Here is a 16,569-nt window from a genome sequence, read left to right on the forward strand (position 1 = left end):
GCCGAGCTGGCGGTCATTGCCAAGCGCCTGGAGGAGAGGGCCAGGAAGCTGCAGGAGACGAACCTGAGGGTGGTGAGGACCAGAGCTGCTGGACAGATAGAGGCAGAGTGACCAGGGAAGAGGGCAACCAGAGGTGACTCTCAGGGACTGGGAGTCAGGGCTCATGGACTCAGCACCCAGGAAAGCAGGAAGCCGGTGCCAGAGGAGTCAGAAGGGTAAAGGTGGGCCGTCTGGGAAGCTCAGGGTTTCTGGAGCTCAGGGGTGGGAAGGGCTGGGTGGGAGGGAGCAGAATTCTGGGTTACCACGTGTGGTGCCGGCTGCAGCCTCTGCTGAGCTCATCTCAGGGTGCAGAGTTGTGGGGGCAGGGATGAAGACCCATCCCGGTGGCAGCCCAGAATTAGCAGTGTGCTTAGGGCCTAAACTAGGCTGTGGAGTTAACTCCTTCCTCCCTGGGGGCTGCCAGCATAGAGTCAAATGAGGCCACTGGTCCCCTGAGGGCACAGACACATGGAAGGGGGAGGCCACACTGCTAGATTCTCACCCCAACACCTCCTGTGGGAGGAGAGCTGAGGAGAGGGCAAAGGGCCCTTGCTTGTCAGTGATGACCAGTGATGACCACTGGCCTCACTACACCTCTGGCCAGGTGAGCGCGCCCATGCCCCGGTCAGGGCCCAGTCTGGAGTTATGCCGGAAGGCCCTGGCCCGCCAGCGAGCCCGGGACCTCAGCGAGACCGCTAGCGCCCTGCTGGCTAAGGACAAGCAGATCGCCGCCCTGCAGCGGGAGTGCATGCTGCTGCAAGCCAAGCTCACCCTGGCGGGCAAGGTGCGCTGGAGGGGCCTTTCCCGTGCCCAGCCCTCCACGGGGCCGCCTGCTAGGGGGATGTGGATGAGATGTTAATGAGATGCAAATGAGGCGGGAAGGTAGAGGCTGCTGGGGAGTAGGTTCCCCTGGCAACGGGCCCAGGTGGGAGCGAAGAGAAGGCGCTTGAACTGAAAGGGGTGGAGCCCTCTCGGAGTCCCAGACTTGGGAATGGCTGCGCCTTCAGCTCCAGGCTGCGGGCTCGTCATGTGTTAATCCACACGTACGTGGGCCTCACACACGCGTGAAGGGATGCTCTGCAGGCATTTCGCTCCCCGGGCGTGCCCAGCCATGAGTTACTTACTATCCCGGTGGCTGTCCACATGTGGTTGGAGATGCCAGCACACACGGGCCTGGCATGTTTGCGTGCGAGGCCAGGCCTGTTCCCGCGCCTCCGAGCGGCTCCAGCGGGGCGGGGTCGGCGCGGGGCCTGACTCCCCCCCGCGCCCCTCCACCCCAGGAGGGCCCTCAGTGGCTCCACGTGCGGGACTTCGACCGGCTGCTGCGCGAGTCCCAGCGGGAGGTGCTGCGGCTGCAGAGGCAGATCGCGCTGCGCAACCAGCAGGAGCCGCTCGGGCCCCCGGTTCCCGCGGCCGGGGCCGCAGCGGGGGCGCCCGCCCCTGGGGCCCCGAGAGAGGTGAGCGCAGACGCCCGGGCAGCCGAGCGGGTGCGTGCAGACTGGGGGGTGCGAGCGGGCGGGCGAAGGTGGAGGCAGGGGAAGCGCCTATGGCCCCTGCACGCGCTCCGACCTGGGGACCATTCGCCCTCCGAAGCGCTGCGCAGCTTCCCCGACCCGGTCCGGGACCCCCACACCTCTCCCCGCGCCCCACCTGCGCCGCGCCCGCCCCTGGCTTCCCGGGGGCGCCCTGCGCGGGTCTGCGCCCCGCGGGCCCGCCCCGCCGCCCCTGCCGCGCCGCCAGTGGTTTAGCCCGGCTACAAATCCCCGGTTGCCCTAGCAGCCGCCCGGGGCCCAGCCCGCGCCGCCTCCTCCCGCCGCCGCCGTAGCGCCCGCCCGGCCGGCCAGGTCCGCCCCGGCTCCTGGGGGCGGCGGTGCGTCCGCCCCGGCTCCAGGTACGGGCGACCCCCACAGGGCCCCGGGCTTAGGCAGCTCCTCCCGAGGGCTTGGGGCCCCGCTGCGGATCCTCAGCACTCAGCGGGCTGCCTCCTCGCCATCCTCTGGGCAGCATCTAGACCTGCCCCGTTCTGGGACGATGATGGGAGGCTGGACCCTTGGCGAGCTAGGCCCCAGGGTCGGGAGGCGGGGTGCTTCTGTTTCTGGTTTGGGACCCCTGCCTGGCCCAGAAGGGCAGATGCACCTCCCTCGGGACCTGCCCTCCCCGCAGCGTCTGCACGTGCAGGGGACCAGCAGGCTTGGGGGAAGCCAGGAGTCGGCTCTGGCCTGGTGTGTGCTGCTCCAAGATAGGCCCCTGATGGATTCGAAGGCCCCAGAACCCCAGCTCTGGAGACACCTCCCTGTCCCCTGGGTCCAGGCAACCTCCAAATTCTCAGCCAGTCAGCGAAGGGCACATAGGACAGCTCCTGAGTGCAGAGTGGGGCTGGCTACAAAGGGGACGCTCTGGCCTGGATAAGGAACCCCTTTCCCAGGACACACGTGGGTCCCAGGAGCTCAAAGCACTTAGCACTTGAGACACGGGGGTCCAGCCTCTGCTAGTCACATCAACTGGAGAAGTGGGCAGGCAGCCCCTCCTGGCCTGGGGTCTCATTGCTGACTGTGAGATGAGGTGGGGCCTACTGTCCTCCCCCCCTCCCCCCCTACTCAGTTCTTGCCCTCCCATCCCTGGGCATTTACAGGCCAGGCCTGAGGAGGATGTGGACATCCCGCAGGTGATCCCAGGGCAGCCTGAGCCTGAGAAACTGCAAGAGGTACAGCAGCTGGTAAGTGCCCAGGGCCAGGCCTGGAGGACATCCGCAGTGGGCAGATTGCCTCTTCTTCCTGAGTAGCCCCGGCGCTGACACCTTTGGGTTCTGGCCCCCCCGAACAGGAGTCCGAGCTCAGTAAGAAGCGGAAGAAATGTGAGAGTCTGGAACAGGAAGCCCGGAAGAAGCAGCGGCGGTGTGAGGAGCTGGTGAGCTGGGGGCCAGCGACGGCCCCCATTCCCCTCGGCCAACCAGCGAGTGGGCTTCCCTGAGCCCTGCTGGTCTCCCTCCTGCCCATCGAGAAAGTTCTCTCCTTCACATTCTGTGGGCTTTCCTTTGTCTGAGGCAGGCTCCAGGCAGGGGAGCAAGCAGCCGTGACTCGGTGGGCAGGTGGGTCGAGTGGGTGCTAGCCCCCTCTCCAGAGCTCCCGTGTCCCCTCAGGAGTCGCAGCTGAGAGAAGCCCAGAATGAGAATGCCCGCCTCACGGAGGAGAACTCTCGGCTCAGTGGGAGTGCCACAGAGAAGCAGCAGGTACCCACTCTGCCCGAGAGGGGGCGGGGGAGAGGGGCAGGGACAGTGGGACCCAGACTCCTTCCAGACCCCCAACCAGGCTAGAAGCTTCCTTCTCCACCCGGACCTGAGCTAGGGTAGGAAGACTGCTATTCTCCCTAATGAGGGAGTCTGGGGGACAGAGCTCATGCACCCACGACCCTGACACATTCCCTTCCAGGTGCAGTGGGAGAATGTGGAGCTGAGAGGCCGGCTCCTGGGGGTGACGCAGGAGCGGGATTCGGCCCTTCACAAGAGCCAGGGCCTGCAGAGCAAGCTGGAGAGCCTAGAGCAGGTGCTGAAGGTGAGGTGCAGGCGGGGAGAGGCCCTGGTACCAGGGATGGGGAGAGGAGAATGGAACGTACCCAGGAAGCCCTAGGGCCAACATCCCGGGTCTAGCCTTTTGCGCTTCTGGTCTTTCCTTTTACACAGAGGGGATCTGGGGTAGACAGTGTCTGAGGCCCCGCCCCCATGGATCTCCCCTAGAACAGGTGGCTCCCAGACGCTGGCCTTGACACGGGGGCTTGTGTTTCAGCACATGCGGGAGGTGGCCCATCGGAGGCAGCAGCTGGAGGCGGAGCACGAGCAGGCCCGACTCAGCCTACAGGAGAAGCAGGAGGAGGTCCGGAGGCTGCAGCAGGTGGGGACCAGGCCTCCTGGGAGGGGGCAGGAGTGAGGGAAGGGCAGTTGGCTGTTGGACTTCAGTTTAATCATTCATTAATTCATTCATTCATTCAGGCAACAAGCATTCCCTAAGCCCTCATGGTGTGCCTGCCAGGCACTGGGGGGACCCTGAGACCATGGTTCGGAAGGCAGTGGTTCCCGCCCAGTCTACAAATAATCAGACCCAGGAATGAGGTGGTTTCAGACACTGCCCAGTGCAGTGGGGGAAATGAACAAGGTGATATGTCAGAGGGAGGGGCCGCTTTAGAGAGGTGATCAGAGGAGACCTCTCCGAGACCACTCACTCACTCACTGCTATGGAGTCCATGCTGACTCTTAGAGACCCTACTCTACAGGACGGGGCCGAACTGCCCCCGGGGGTTTCTGAGACTAACTGTACAGAAGTAGAAGGCTAACAGTTGAGCTCACCCCTAAAGGACAAGGAGGAGCCAGCCCTGAGAGCCAAGGGATGAGCTCCTGGAACCGGAACAGAAGTGCGAACGCCCTGCGGTAGGAGTGTTGGAACTGTAAGGCTCACTCACTGCCGTTGATGCCGACACAGAGACCCTCCAGGCAGGGCAGAACGGCCCGTGGGCTTCCGAGACTGTCACTCTTTACAGGAGTAGACAGCCTCCTCTTTCTCCCGAGGAGCGGGTTGGAGGGTTTGAACTGCTGGCCTTGCGGATCATAGCCCAATGTGTAACTACTGTGCCACCAGGCAGGGTTCCTTTGATCAGTCTGGCTAGAATACGCAGATAGTAAGGAATGGGCAAGGGCTGGATCCTGTCAGATGGAAAAGCGGTGGGAATCATTGGGATATTTTGTTCTGTGAGCAGTTAGGGGAGTGATCCTATTCATGGTTTTAGAACACTTTCGGGGCAGTTCAGGAGAGGGATTGTGGGAGCTGGCTGCAGGCGGCCACCAGGAGGGTGTCCTTGCCTTGGTCCAGATAGGACACAATGGTATTCTGGTCTAGGGGACAGGCCACGGAGGGGGAATCAAGTGGGCGATTAGAGGTATATTTTGGAGACAGACTGGGCGAGACTCACTGTGGGATCCGAGTTGAGTCTCTACTTCATTGTCACTCATGTTCGGTGTTACCTCACCCTCCCAGAGGGAAATCTAAGAGCCTGGGGTGACAGTGAGGCTTGGGACTTGGGTGTAGAGTAAAAAATAGGCCCGGCACCATGCCCTGGGAGCCCCTCCCGTTCACAAGAAGCAGAAGAGGCGAAGCAGGCCCAGAGCATCAGGGTCCACACCCAGAGGGTTGGAGGGGTGCAAGGGGTGGCTATGCCGGACAGAGAAACAGCACCAGGCCCCACCTCTCCTTGACCCTTCTGCCTCCCGACCAAGGTATGGCTGAGGGTGAGTGTTCAGAGGGGAGAGCCCTTCAACGTCTCCTGCTCCCAGCCCCCCTTCCCTTCACCCTCTCCCACCTCCCTTCCCCAGTCTTATTCCATGGTCTTCCTCTCTATAGGCCCAGGCGGAAGCCAAGAGGGAACATGAAGGGGCCGTGCAGCTGTTGGAGGTAAGGTCCTTGGAGATGGCCACCAGCTCCCGCACTTGGGAGAAAGGCAGGGAACTTCAGATAAAGCTGGAATGTGTGTGTGTGTACACGCATGTGTGTGCGCGCGAGAGTGCGCTTGCTTTCTGGAGTGGCTCTTGAACTCTTCTAGCCCTGAGGAATCCCCGCCACCATTGGCCTATTTCTCAGGGGGCTCCTGAGTCTGGTGGAAACAGTCTCATTGTAGCGCACCCTGCAGAGGCTGACATTCCTAAAAAATATCCTTCCATCCGGGAACTTCTCAGCCTGTTTGGGGAGCCTGATGGATGAGGGTGGTCCACTCAGGCCCCCCTCCCTACCCCACCTCCCGTCTATGAGGGTGTGGTCCACTCAGGCCCCCCTCCCCACCCCACCTCCCGTCTCCATTGGCTTAATGGGGAGAAAGATGGCAGTGAACTTGGTTCTTGGGGTTCTGGGTGAATGCCCCAGGGACTGGGGTTCTCACCACCCTGTACTTCCCTTTCCTGTTACAGTCTACCTTGGATTCCATGCAGGTAGGAACTCCAGTCCCTCTGACCCCCAGCCTCCCTGGGCATCCCCCCTCCATACTGCTCCTGGCTTGCCGAGCCTCATCTGCACCCTGAGAGCCCAGCAGTCCCAGTGGCATGCCCGTCCATCCGAGGAGGTCGCAGACCTGCTACTAGGGGTCTTCCTTCCCCCAACACTGAGTCATTCAGACCTTGAGGAAGTTGACCCATGAGTCTCCTTACACTGGCCAGGTTGAGGTTCTCCCGATCCCTGAGAGATATTCTTGGCAATTGGCCTGTTCATGCCATAAAGAGGTCCCTAGGTCCCCGGTGGAGTGTCTTGTCCCTCCTCCCTGAGGGCAGGAATTTGGGTCACTGACTTTGGGAAGGTGGCAAGTGACAGGGCTGAGGAACCCTGAGGTGCTACTGGCGGTGGTGATGGGGGTGGGGGGGTCCCTTCTGGCCTAGAAAGCTGCCCAAAGCAGGCAGGGCAGCACGTGTTGGGGAGTGTGAGGCTGGTCTTGACTGCGGAGAGGGTGGGACGTGGGTGCCCCACAGCCCCAGGATGTTCCCCCCTCCACTCAGCCACCATTAAGGGCTGAGGTGCAGTCAAGCCAAGGGTTGGATCTGGGACTGGGGGGTGCGTGCCTGGGATCTGAGGCCCTGAGTGGCAAGGGGTGGCACCGGGCAGCTCTGCTGGGCTCACGGTGAGTCTTGGCCCAGGCGCGGGTCCGAGAGCTCGAGGAGCAGTGCCGAAGTCAAACTGAGCGCTTCAGCCTCTTGGCGCGGGAGCTCCAGGCCTTCCGCCTGCACCCTGGCCCCTTGGATCTTCTCTCCTCGGCTCTGGGCGGCAGTGCCTTCGGGGACCGCCCACCTCCCCCTTGTTGCTGCTCCACGCCCCAGCCCTGCCGGGGGTCCGGCTCCAAAGGTGAGGTGGGTCCCAGCGACATTGACCTGGAACTCCCCTTTTTGGAAAGGGGGGCACGCATTGTGCAGAGCAGGAGGTTCAGACTCAGAGAGGGCTAGCAACTCACCCGGAGCCACACTGCAGGTTAGAGCCGGGCCTCCTGACTAGAGCCAGGCACCGATGGGGAAAAATAGAACTCCTTCAGGTGACCGCCCCTGAGTGTGGGTCTAGGCATCTCAGGTCACTGCACCCTCTTTCCAGCTGGGAGGTGGGCAGTAGGAGTCAGTAGCCAGCAGGATGGGCTTGGGAGGCGGTTGGATTGGGTGGTCCCAGCCCCACTGACTTTGCAGCCGATGGGCTGTCCTTTCTGATACAATTACATGCCCCTCACCACACTGCTGTGAGGGTCCTGTGAGATCGCAGCTGTAGCTCACCAACGCCTGGCACCGAGCAAGCCCCTCCCCCGGTGCCTCCCTGTCTCTGTGGGGCTTGACCCCACATCCAAGAAGCTCCACCCTATTTCCCTGGTCCCTCCTCAGGACACAGACCCCCAACCCACTTGCCGTCTTCTCTTTAGATCTTGACCTCCCGCCGGGCTCTCCAGGGCGCTGCACCCCAAAGTCCTCTGAATCTGCCCCCGCAGCCCTCGCTGGGGCTGGACGAAGGGTGGCTAAGAAGCCAGAGTCCCTCTCCAACTCCTCTCGCTCTGAGTCCGCTCACAACAGCGCCAAGTCCTGCCCAACACCCGAGGTCAGTGCCGGCAGGGAGCCGGGGCTTCTGGTCCTACCCAGCAGTTGGGTCCCAAACAGAGGTGGAGGCAGACTTGGGGAGCATAGGACCATGAATCCCTCCCTGTGTGCCCCACACCTGCTCTCCAGGGCCCTCTGGAGAGCCCCACCTTGGGGCCACCTGGCCCCACCCCTTGGGGACCCGGGGAGGCCCCAGAGTCCTGGGCTGGGTGGATGGAGACATGCCGGCGCCAGGATCCACATCCTGAGACTGTCCCGTCCCAGTGTGTGTGGCGGTGAGAAAGAACAAGGAGGAGTTGAGGATTCAACCCCAGCGTTGTCTTAGGCCAGTCCCGACCCCTTTCTGAGCTTTTGTTCCCATATCTGAATACTGGTGGGAAGTGACTGTGAGGATATCGGGATGGGGGGTGGGGGGAAGACGGCGCACACAGCACACGCTTATCAGGAGAGCACCATCTCCTTCTCTCTCCCAAGCCCCAGCGTGGGTGGAAGGGGGCAAGTCAGGAGCTACCCAACCTTAAAGTGGGTGCAACTGCAGCACCTGGGCCTCTACTGCCCCCTTGTGTGACAGAAAGGGAATGCTGGTCCTGCTGAAACTGCCCCTGCCCACCCCTCCCTCCCTAAGTCCCCAGGGCCCAAGCGTTGACAGAAGAAAAGATGGTTCTTCAGGTTGGTCCCATAAATCCGAGGTAGGGTCAGAGGCGCAGAGGTGTCTGCCCTAGGCCAGGGCCAGTCAAGTGGACTGGAAGTGCTGTGTTCCAGGGCTGAACACTGTCAGAGGACCAGAGGCAGGGACTTCTCCAGCCCCTGCCCCCACCCCTCCCCAGCTCATCAGCCCCAGGCAGGGTTCCTTTAGAGGAGTCAAATACCATTGGACACCCAGTCCCCAACCCAGCTGTGCCCAGCTCTCTCTCAGCTGGCTCCCGGAGGGTTCAGGTCTCCCCACCACCCCACTCTGGCTTCCTGGGACATGCAGCTGGGTTCTGTCCATCCTGCTGGCTCAGGTGCGGATGTAGGGACAACTCCACCCTCAACCCTCCATGCCTCTTGCTACTGGCCGTGTCCAGCGTGTGCTTGCTGTCCTTCTCCCAGGCCTGGGTCTTCCTCGGGCACAGCCTTGCAACCTGCCAGCTTGGCTTTCGGCCCTGGGCTCTGGACAGGACCAGCCCACTCTCTTTGCCCCCAGGTGGACACAGCCAGTGAAGTAGAGGAGCTGGAGGCAGACAGCGTCCCCCTGTTCCCCGCAGTGCCAGAGAGAACCCCAGGAGGGGCCAGGATCCAGGTCTTCCTAGCACGCTACAGGTGAGTCGCTCACCCTTGCCCTGCCCCCAGCACTTGGGATGTGTGGGAGGAGGGGACCGTGTGATAGAGATGTTGTGGGGGTGGGGGTGGGGCTGGAGGGGTCTCAGCAGCAGGTGGGTGCTCTTCACTTGGTTGGACCCAGGGGTCACTGTAAACGCCCGCTCTGCTGGAAATGGACAACTATGCTTCCATGATGACCCGATGCTGTGGGCGAGAGGAGGCAGGAAGTGGAGGAGGGATGTAGTCACTGCCGTCCTCCTCCTCCTCCTCCTCTTCCTCCTGCTTCCCCTAATAGCTACAACCCCTTTGAGGGCCCCAACGAGAACCCTGAGGCCGAGCTTCCCCTGACTGCCGGCGAGTATATCTACGTCTATGGCAGCATGGACGAGGACGGCTTCTTTGAAGGTAGTCGCTCTACTGGCCCCCTGCCTTTAAGCCCGTGTTCCCCAAATACTCCCTGCATGCAGACCCTTCCCTCAGCACGCTCAGCCCTCTACACCACCTTAGACTCAGCTAGAAGGCGTCCAGGGACCTTGGCGGCCCGTGGGGAAAGGCCATGAGTGGGGCCGGGGAAGGAGACGACGAGGCTGCCTGGTGGCACAGTGTACCCTCAGGTCCAGACGATGGCAGTGTCACGGGGCATCGGGGCCACCTTGATTTCAGGCTCACAGGCGGGGCAATGGTGATGGTTAGCAAGGCTCAAAGCTGGGCCTGCATCAGAAATTGGATGCTGGGCTCCAGCCAGGTGTGGGAAGGAGGTCCCCAGCTGCAGATCCCAGGAGGAGTGGACATAAGTGGTTAGCGGTTTTCAGGGTTCAGGCAGTGGGATATGGTCCAGGTTGGCTCTGGCCTGGTTCGGCAGAGGGAAAGGTGGCACTGTGTGGGCACGATGAGGGGTCCACCTGTGTATACCTGTGTGTGAGGTTCCGGCGAGGCTTTGAACCTGAACCTGTAGGGTTGGGTTTGCAAGGCCAGGCCTCCAGAACCCGTGCAGCGCCTCTTCCCTGCAGTCCCTGGGCCTGGTATTCCCATGGCCGGCTGGACCGATGGCACCCACTCTTTCTGAGTGGTCTACACAGCTCCATTCCCATGGGGCGGGGTCACAGCAAGCCAGATTATGTAGCTCCCAGGTAAAGTATGCCCTTTTGATGAGAAAACTTAAAAAACAAATATTTGGAGGGAAGCAACAAAAGCCCACATATGAATTAACCACATGTACAAGAACTGGAATGAGATTTAAAGGGTGTGGATAAAGGGGCGCTGCTTGTCACTTAGCCCAGCAAGGAGCACTCCAGCGACATCTGCTCCCCCTCCCCCGCTCCTGGTGGCGGGTGCTTCCAGGATCCCTGAGTGCAGCGCATGCTCCAGCTCAGGCCGGCCCTGCAGGGCTGGAGATCAGCCTTGGATTAAAGCAGCCCCTTTCTACCTGACATCCCTCAAGTGCCATAGCAAAGGCCCACAAACCGAGTGGCTGCAAATAGCAGGAATGGATTTTCTCTCAGCCCTGGAGGCCGGAAGGCCGAAATCACGGTGTCAGCACTCCCAAGAGAGAGATTTCATTCTTCGCCCCTTTCAGCTTCTGGGGCTCCTGGGGCTCCTTGGCTTGTGGCCGCACATCCCTAGTCTCAACCTCTGTGGCTGCAGGGCCTCGGCGGCGTGTGTCTCTCAGGGAGACCCTTGTGGTTGGATGCGATTGCCCCTTGAGATCCTTTACTGAACTGCAGCTGCTTTTCCCAAATAAGGTCCTGGGGGCCAGGGATTGGGACGTGGACATGTATTTTGGGGGCTGTTTGCATCACCTCGTTGACTGAGGAGGCTGGTTCTTGTTCAGGATCCCTTCTGCTTGCACAAACCCAGGGACTGTTGGGGAAGCTCTGGGGCAGGCCTGCGGCTAAGCGCTTCCCCGGGCTGGCTCGCTTGTCTGCTCTAAGCCATGCGGTCTCTCTCTCAGTAAGGTGTGGCAGCCACACACCAGGCTGCTCCCTCAGGACGTCTTGGCCCGCCCCCACCTTGGCCCTGACTTCACAGGCGGTGTGCCAGCTTCCTCCTGCAAACAAACAACCACAAGTGTCTTCAAATACGGCTTTGCCAACTCTGCAGGGGGCCTGACACCAGGGAACAGCCTCACCTTTGCCTGCAGCCTGCGTGGGCTGCCAGGTCACGCTCCTCATAGGAGGCTTGCTGCGCGTCCCAATCTCTTCTAGCACCCACCAGCTACTGTTCACCGGCACCTACAGCTTTCGCTGCTAATGATTCCTTCCCTTGCTCCGAGAAGGATGCTGGTCCCCTTCCCACTTAGATGCTGGTTTCCACGACTCCTCAGCTCTGTAACCCCACCACGGAACTTCCCAATCAGACTCTGGTCCCTCGTTTTGGCCCGTGGACTTTCCCCTCCCTCCATTTTCAACATGAATGGATAACAGTTCGGTGAACCTTCGATCCCTAACCTCGATCCAGCAGTGATGAACATTTTTCCACACGCGGGTCTCAAAGAAAAAGATTTGAATGCCGGTTGCAGACATGTGGACCTTTGGCCCAGCAAGACATCCCTCTGCCTCTCCCGAAACCAGGGACGGGCTCCATCCTTGAGGCATCGTCCTCGCCCAGAGCTTGTTATGAACACAGAACACTGACCCACCGGCCGGACCCACCGGCCGAGAGTCTGCATTTCAACTGACGCACATTGGAATTTAAGAGGACAGCCGGGCGGTCCCTGGGTGGCACACATGGTTAAGCATCTGACTGCAAACCCAAAGGTTGGCAGTTTGAACCCACTCGCACCTCAGAAGCAAGACCTGGCAGCCTGCCTGCTGAGAAGCCCGTGGAGCAACTCTGCCCTGTGTTCTCAGCGCCAGCTCGCTAGGCCTTGGGACGGACGGGCTTTATATCATCATTCTCACCCACCAGGCGTCTCAGTAGCTCCCCGGTTCCCGATCTTGGCTGCTCTTGTCCTTGGAAAGCACTGACAGGCGCCTCTTGGTTTGAATCAAATGATGAAGATCCTCAACAGCCCTAGTGCTGTAGGTTATCCATTGGGCTGCTACATGCAAGGTCAGCAGTTCGAAGCCACCAGTCGGCTCCTTGGGAGAAAGAGGAGGCTTTCGATTTCCGTAGAGTCCGCGTCTCGGAAACCCCCAGGCAGTTCTACCCCATCCCATGGAGTCACCACCGCCTCGGTGGCAGGCGATTACTCTGTTTTGACGGGTGTTTCTCTCCCTTCTCTCTGCCCCCCCACCCTCTGTCCTTCCTGCTCACCGTCTTGCCAGGAGAGCTGATGGATGGCCGAAGGGGCCTGGTCCCCTCCAATTTTGTGGAGCGTGTGTCTGATGATGACCTCCTGCACTCTGTCCCTCCGGAGCTGACCGACTTGTCACACAGTTCTGGCCCCGAACTCAGCTTCCTGAGTGGCGGCGGGGGTGGCAGCAGCAGGGGGGCCCAGAGCAGTGGGGAGTGTAGCCAGCCCCCACTGGAGGAGGACAATGTGGGCGATGAGCTCTGCCTGAGCCCCCCGCTGGACGGCCTTGGTGAGCCCCCTGCGGTGCCTTACCCCCGCCGCCTGGTGGTCCTCAAGCAGCTGGCCCACAGCATGCTGCTGGCCTGGGAGCCGCCCCCAGAGCCAGTGGACCTGCAGGGCTACCACGTCTTGGTGAATGGTGAGCTGCGGCAGGCCCTGGGGCCTGGGGCGCCCCCCAAAGCCATGCTTGAGAACCTGGACCTGCGGGCTGACCTCCACGTCTCTGTCCGGGCCCTGACTAGCCGGGGCAACTCCGATCCCCTGCGCTGTTGCCTGGCTGTGGGCAACCGGGCAGGGGTGGGGCCTAGCCAGCTGCAGCTCCATAGACTGACGGCCACATCTGCTGAGATCACCTGGGTGCCCGGCAATAGCAACTTGGCCTATGCCATCTACCTCAATGGGGAAGCATGCCCACCTGCCCGCCCCAGCACCTACTGGGCCACCTTCTGCAACCTGCAGCCCAGCACCCTCTACCAGGCCCGAGTTGAGGCGCAGCTTCCCCCCCGAGGGTCCTGGGAATCAGGCTGGGAGAGGCCAGAGCAGAGGGCAGCCACCCTGCAGTTCACCACCCTCCCAGCAGGTATGCAGGCGGGAGCACTGAGGGGTGGGCTCGGGCAGTGGGGCACTGACTCTGGGGTCGGTCATGGGGTGGTGCAAGTCCTTGCATTTTCAAGGACTTGGCCATTTGGGCTGCTGTCACCGGTGGGCATTACTAGGCCTTGTGCCCTTCCCCTAGGCCCACCCGATGCCCCCCTGGATGTGCAGATTGAGCAGGGACCCTCCCCCGGGATCTTGATCATCAGCTGGCTCCCAGTCACCATCGATGCTGCAGGCTCCTCCAATGGCGTGCGAGTCACGGGCTATGCCATCTATGCGGATGGGCAGAAGGTACGGCCCTTGAGGGTGCCCCGGAGAACCTCCTTGCCTAGTCTCTGGCCTGACCGAGAGGGGCCCAGCCCCTGGCGTTCGGACACTGTCGGTTGCGAGCATCGGCCGACTGGGTTCTGATGCTGCCCCAGCACTCGCGGTCAGGAGACGGAGATGAAGTCGCGCAACGGCTTTGCATGGTGGCGTAACGGTCGATGTCCGTGTTCTGTGTCCAGGCAGCGGGCCTCTCACCCCTCTCTCCCTCCCCTCTCCCCCCGCCCCCCACCCCTCGGCAGATCATGGAGGTGGCCTTGCCCACGGCAGGCAGTGTGCTGGTGGAGCTGTCCCAGCTGCAGCGGCTGCTGGTGTGCCAGGAGGTGGCTGTGCGCACCATGTCACCCCACGGCGAGTCGGCCGACTCCATCCCAGCGCCTGTCGGCCCTGCCCTGCCTCTGGCCTGCCTGCCAGCCAGGGTCTCCTGCCCCTCACCCCGCCCAGGCCCGGAGGCCAGGCCACCCATTGCTCCAGCCTCCCCAGGGCCTGGAGACCCTGCCTCCCCTCTCCCGCTCACAGCCCCCCACGGAACTCAAGAGCCCCCGGGGGTCCCCCCAGCCAGCTGTCCCAGCGAGGCATCAACAGGACCTCCGGAAGAGCCTCCAGTGCCTTTCTCCCAGGTACCCTTGGCTGGGGGGAACGGAAGAGCTGGTGGGGCCTGGGAGAAGGGCCTGGGGCTTGGGACCCCTCCTCAGTGCCCACCATTGCAGGAGGTGGCCGCAGTGCCGGGCACCTTGGAGGAGAGGAGGGTCTGTGAGCCAACAGTGGGTGAGCAAGGCCCTGGCCCGACGGCTCCCGGCCTGACCCAGGAAGAGGCCCAGCCAGCGCCGCGCCCCGCCCAGGGAGCCCTGGCCCAGGCGGCCCTGTGTATGGAGGCCAACCAGGGAGACACAGGGTCTGGGCTTCTGACCAGGGCCCAGGTATGGTGCTGGGGAGGCAACGTGCCTCCCCCAAGGACTGCACCCTCCCATCCTGGTTGTCGCCCTCTCCCGTGATCTCCATTCTGGTCTGTGTTGTGTGTCTGGGACTTTGCCGGGAGTCCCTTCCCGGACATCTCTCTGTTTGCCTCCGTCCTCTTGGTCTCTCTCCTGCCTCAGGGTTCAGGAAGGTCCCCCTGTCACGCACCCCCCTCCCCATCTTTCCTCCGGACCCGGGCAGAGCCTGTGCAGAGGCCCTGGTTGCCCCCTCAGTACCCCTCTCTCGCCCACCTCTTACAGAAAGAGGACACAGCAGAGCTTGGGGCCCGTTTGGTGAGCCCCCTTGTGGACCACAGCCGAAGCTCAGACCTGTCAGACATCCAGGAGGAAGAAGAGGAAGAGGAGGAGGAGGAGGAGGAGGGGGAGAAGCTGGGTCCTAGGCATTGCTCATTCCAGAAGCAGGTCGCTGGCGACAGCATCAGGGAGAACGGGGCCAAGGTAACGGGGTGAGAGGGACTGGGCCCTGGCCCCGAGTCTCCAGGGAGGGTCCCTGCACCCCATGTGCCAGCAGCCAGCCCAGCCCCACTGAGCTGAGCACCAGCAAGGTCCTGGGTGTGTGGCCTGGGCCCAGGTGTGAAGTGGCCCAGGAGGGGTCTCTGGCTTGCTGGCAGGAAGGGGAGAGGAGGGTTGCTTTTCTGTATGCAGTGCCTGGGCTCGGGGTGGGGGTGGAGGGGTGTGGGGAGCCTTCTGTTTGGAGCTTCTGGCTTGGGGCTGGGGGAGGGGTCACTGCGCTACAGGCATAACCTTCTCTCCTCCAGGCCCAGATCCTGGGGTGTGCCCCCCAGGTCTTCCTCTGAATGCCCTCTCTGGGTCCTTCCCTGCTGTAGGGAAAGACTGTGGTGGGTCGGGGCATGGCCTTGGAGGGAGCTGAGGGCAGGTGGTGGGGCTGCCCCACCCCCTGTCCTCGTTTGAGGGCAAGGGTCCCACCTGTCTCCTCTTCCGTATGGGCCTCTCTTCCTGCTGCTCCTGGGCCCCAGCCCCAGCAGCCCGACTCCGCGTGCGAGACAGAGACAGACAGTGACGAGGAGATGCTGGATCAGGCCCTGGGGCTGCCTCTCCAGCAGTTCTGCAGCAAGAAGCTCTTCAGCATCCCCGAGGAGGAAGAGGACGAAGAGGAGGAGGAGGAGGAGAAACGAGGGGCAGGCTGCTCTCCCCGAGACACTAACCTGCCCGACCCCGCGTCATTGCTAGGGCCCGGCTGCGATGCTCAGCCCCGAGGACTGGCCCCACACCCTTCGTCTCCCGACCCCTTCGGGGCTGGGGACCACCTGGAGGACCTGCCCGGACTAGCTGGAGGAAGCTGCTGGAGGCGAGGAGGTGGTCCCGTGGAGAAACTCCCAAGCCGCAGGCGGCCCCCAGACCCCCGAGAACACTGCAGCCGCATCCTGGGCAACGGCGGGCTCCAGTCCTCTGGACGCCCAGGCCCCACTCGGGAGAGGGGCGCCACCCCTGGGGGCGAGGGGACCAGGGCCGGGGCAGAGGTTGGTGGGAGAGCACGGCCGGCCCCTTCCCGGAAGTGCCCTCGTGGCCGGCCCCTGGAATCTGGCCTGGCCAGCTGCCTGTCTCCCAAGTGCTTGGAGATCAGCATTGAATATGATTCTGAGGATGAGCAAGAGGTGGGCGTCCGGGGCATCAGCGTCACCGGCTCCTGCCCCCCCGGAGAAGGGGAGAGCTGGGGCACGGCACCTGCAGGACAGCCCAGGGGGACTCTGAAGGCCAGTGCAGCCCCCAGCCCTAACCCACGGCCCCCAACCTGGGAGAAAGGGGAGCCAGAGGGGAGAGGCCGCAGTGCGACGGGCAGAGCCACGGAGCCAGCCTCCCGGGTCCGTGCCTGTGGCTGCCGGGTGGCCCCGCTTGCTGCCCACCTGCCACTCCCATTCCACGCAGCCGCCTCCATCCGCAGAGGTGGGGGCTGGGCCTCCGGGCTCCCCAACTGCCTCCTCCCACCCGCATTCCACCGCTTTGCTGCTTTTGCAAACAGGACTGTGTCCCGCCCGCCCCCGGCCCCTGGGCAGGGCGGCCCTGTTCTCGGCTTAGCTAGCCACGTCTGCAGGATACCACTGTGATGCCAGTCCAACGCCACCAAGCTTGACCTTGACATGAGGCGCCCCTCCCAAACGCTTCTGGACAGACTTTTGACACCTAAGCCTAGTCCCTCTCCCGCACCCCTCGAACACTTGGCAGGGGCTCCAGCTTCTCCTGCCTGCCTGCCTCTGCCC

The 16,569-nt window shown here is 62.6% G+C and overlaps 1 protein-coding gene across 3 annotated transcripts in view; it reads left to right on the top strand.

Annotated features, from left to right (window-relative positions):
- The window catches only part of TSPOAP1 (TSPO associated protein 1), a 25,291-nt gene that overhangs the window by 2,459 nt on the left and 6,263 nt on the right, over window positions 1-16,569 (top strand). Inside the window, exons 4-23 of one of the 3 annotated variants that reach the window (XM_045299577.1) lie at window positions 1-72; window positions 644-823; window positions 1,320-1,496; window positions 2,672-2,755; window positions 2,863-2,946; window positions 3,179-3,268; window positions 3,468-3,590; window positions 3,822-3,926; window positions 5,427-5,477; window positions 5,987-6,007; window positions 6,704-6,908; window positions 7,465-7,637; window positions 8,823-8,938; window positions 9,234-9,343; window positions 12,205-13,032; window positions 13,189-13,340; window positions 13,616-13,993; window positions 14,084-14,293; window positions 14,591-14,788; window positions 15,328-16,173. The exon at window positions 1-72 is cut by the window's left edge and continues 18 nt beyond it. In XM_045299577.1, the coding sequence (XP_045155512.1) occupies window positions 1-72; window positions 644-823; window positions 1,320-1,496; window positions 2,672-2,755; window positions 2,863-2,946; window positions 3,179-3,268; window positions 3,468-3,590; window positions 3,822-3,926; window positions 5,427-5,477; window positions 5,987-6,007; window positions 6,704-6,908; window positions 7,465-7,637; window positions 8,823-8,938; window positions 9,234-9,343; window positions 12,205-13,032; window positions 13,189-13,340; window positions 13,616-13,993; window positions 14,084-14,293; window positions 14,591-14,788; window positions 15,328-16,173 (4,203 nt within the window). Of the gene's footprint in view, window positions 73-375; window positions 824-1,319; window positions 1,497-1,950; window positions 2,756-2,862; window positions 2,947-3,178; window positions 3,269-3,467; window positions 3,591-3,821; window positions 3,927-5,426; window positions 5,478-5,986; window positions 6,008-6,703; window positions 6,909-7,464; window positions 7,638-8,822; window positions 8,939-9,233; window positions 9,344-12,204; window positions 13,033-13,188; window positions 13,341-13,615; window positions 13,994-14,068; window positions 14,294-14,590; window positions 14,789-15,327; window positions 16,174-16,569 lie in introns of those variants that run through there. The other 2 variants (XM_045299575.1, XM_045299576.1) reach the window with 2 other exon arrangements.

This window comes from Echinops telfairi, unplaced genomic scaffold (genome assembly GCF_000313985.2).
Source record: "Echinops telfairi isolate 266 unplaced genomic scaffold, ASM31398v2 ScPeMD7_7458;HRSCAF=8496, whole genome shotgun sequence".
Lineage (NCBI taxonomy): Eukaryota > Metazoa > Chordata > Mammalia > Afrosoricida > Tenrecidae > Echinops > Echinops telfairi.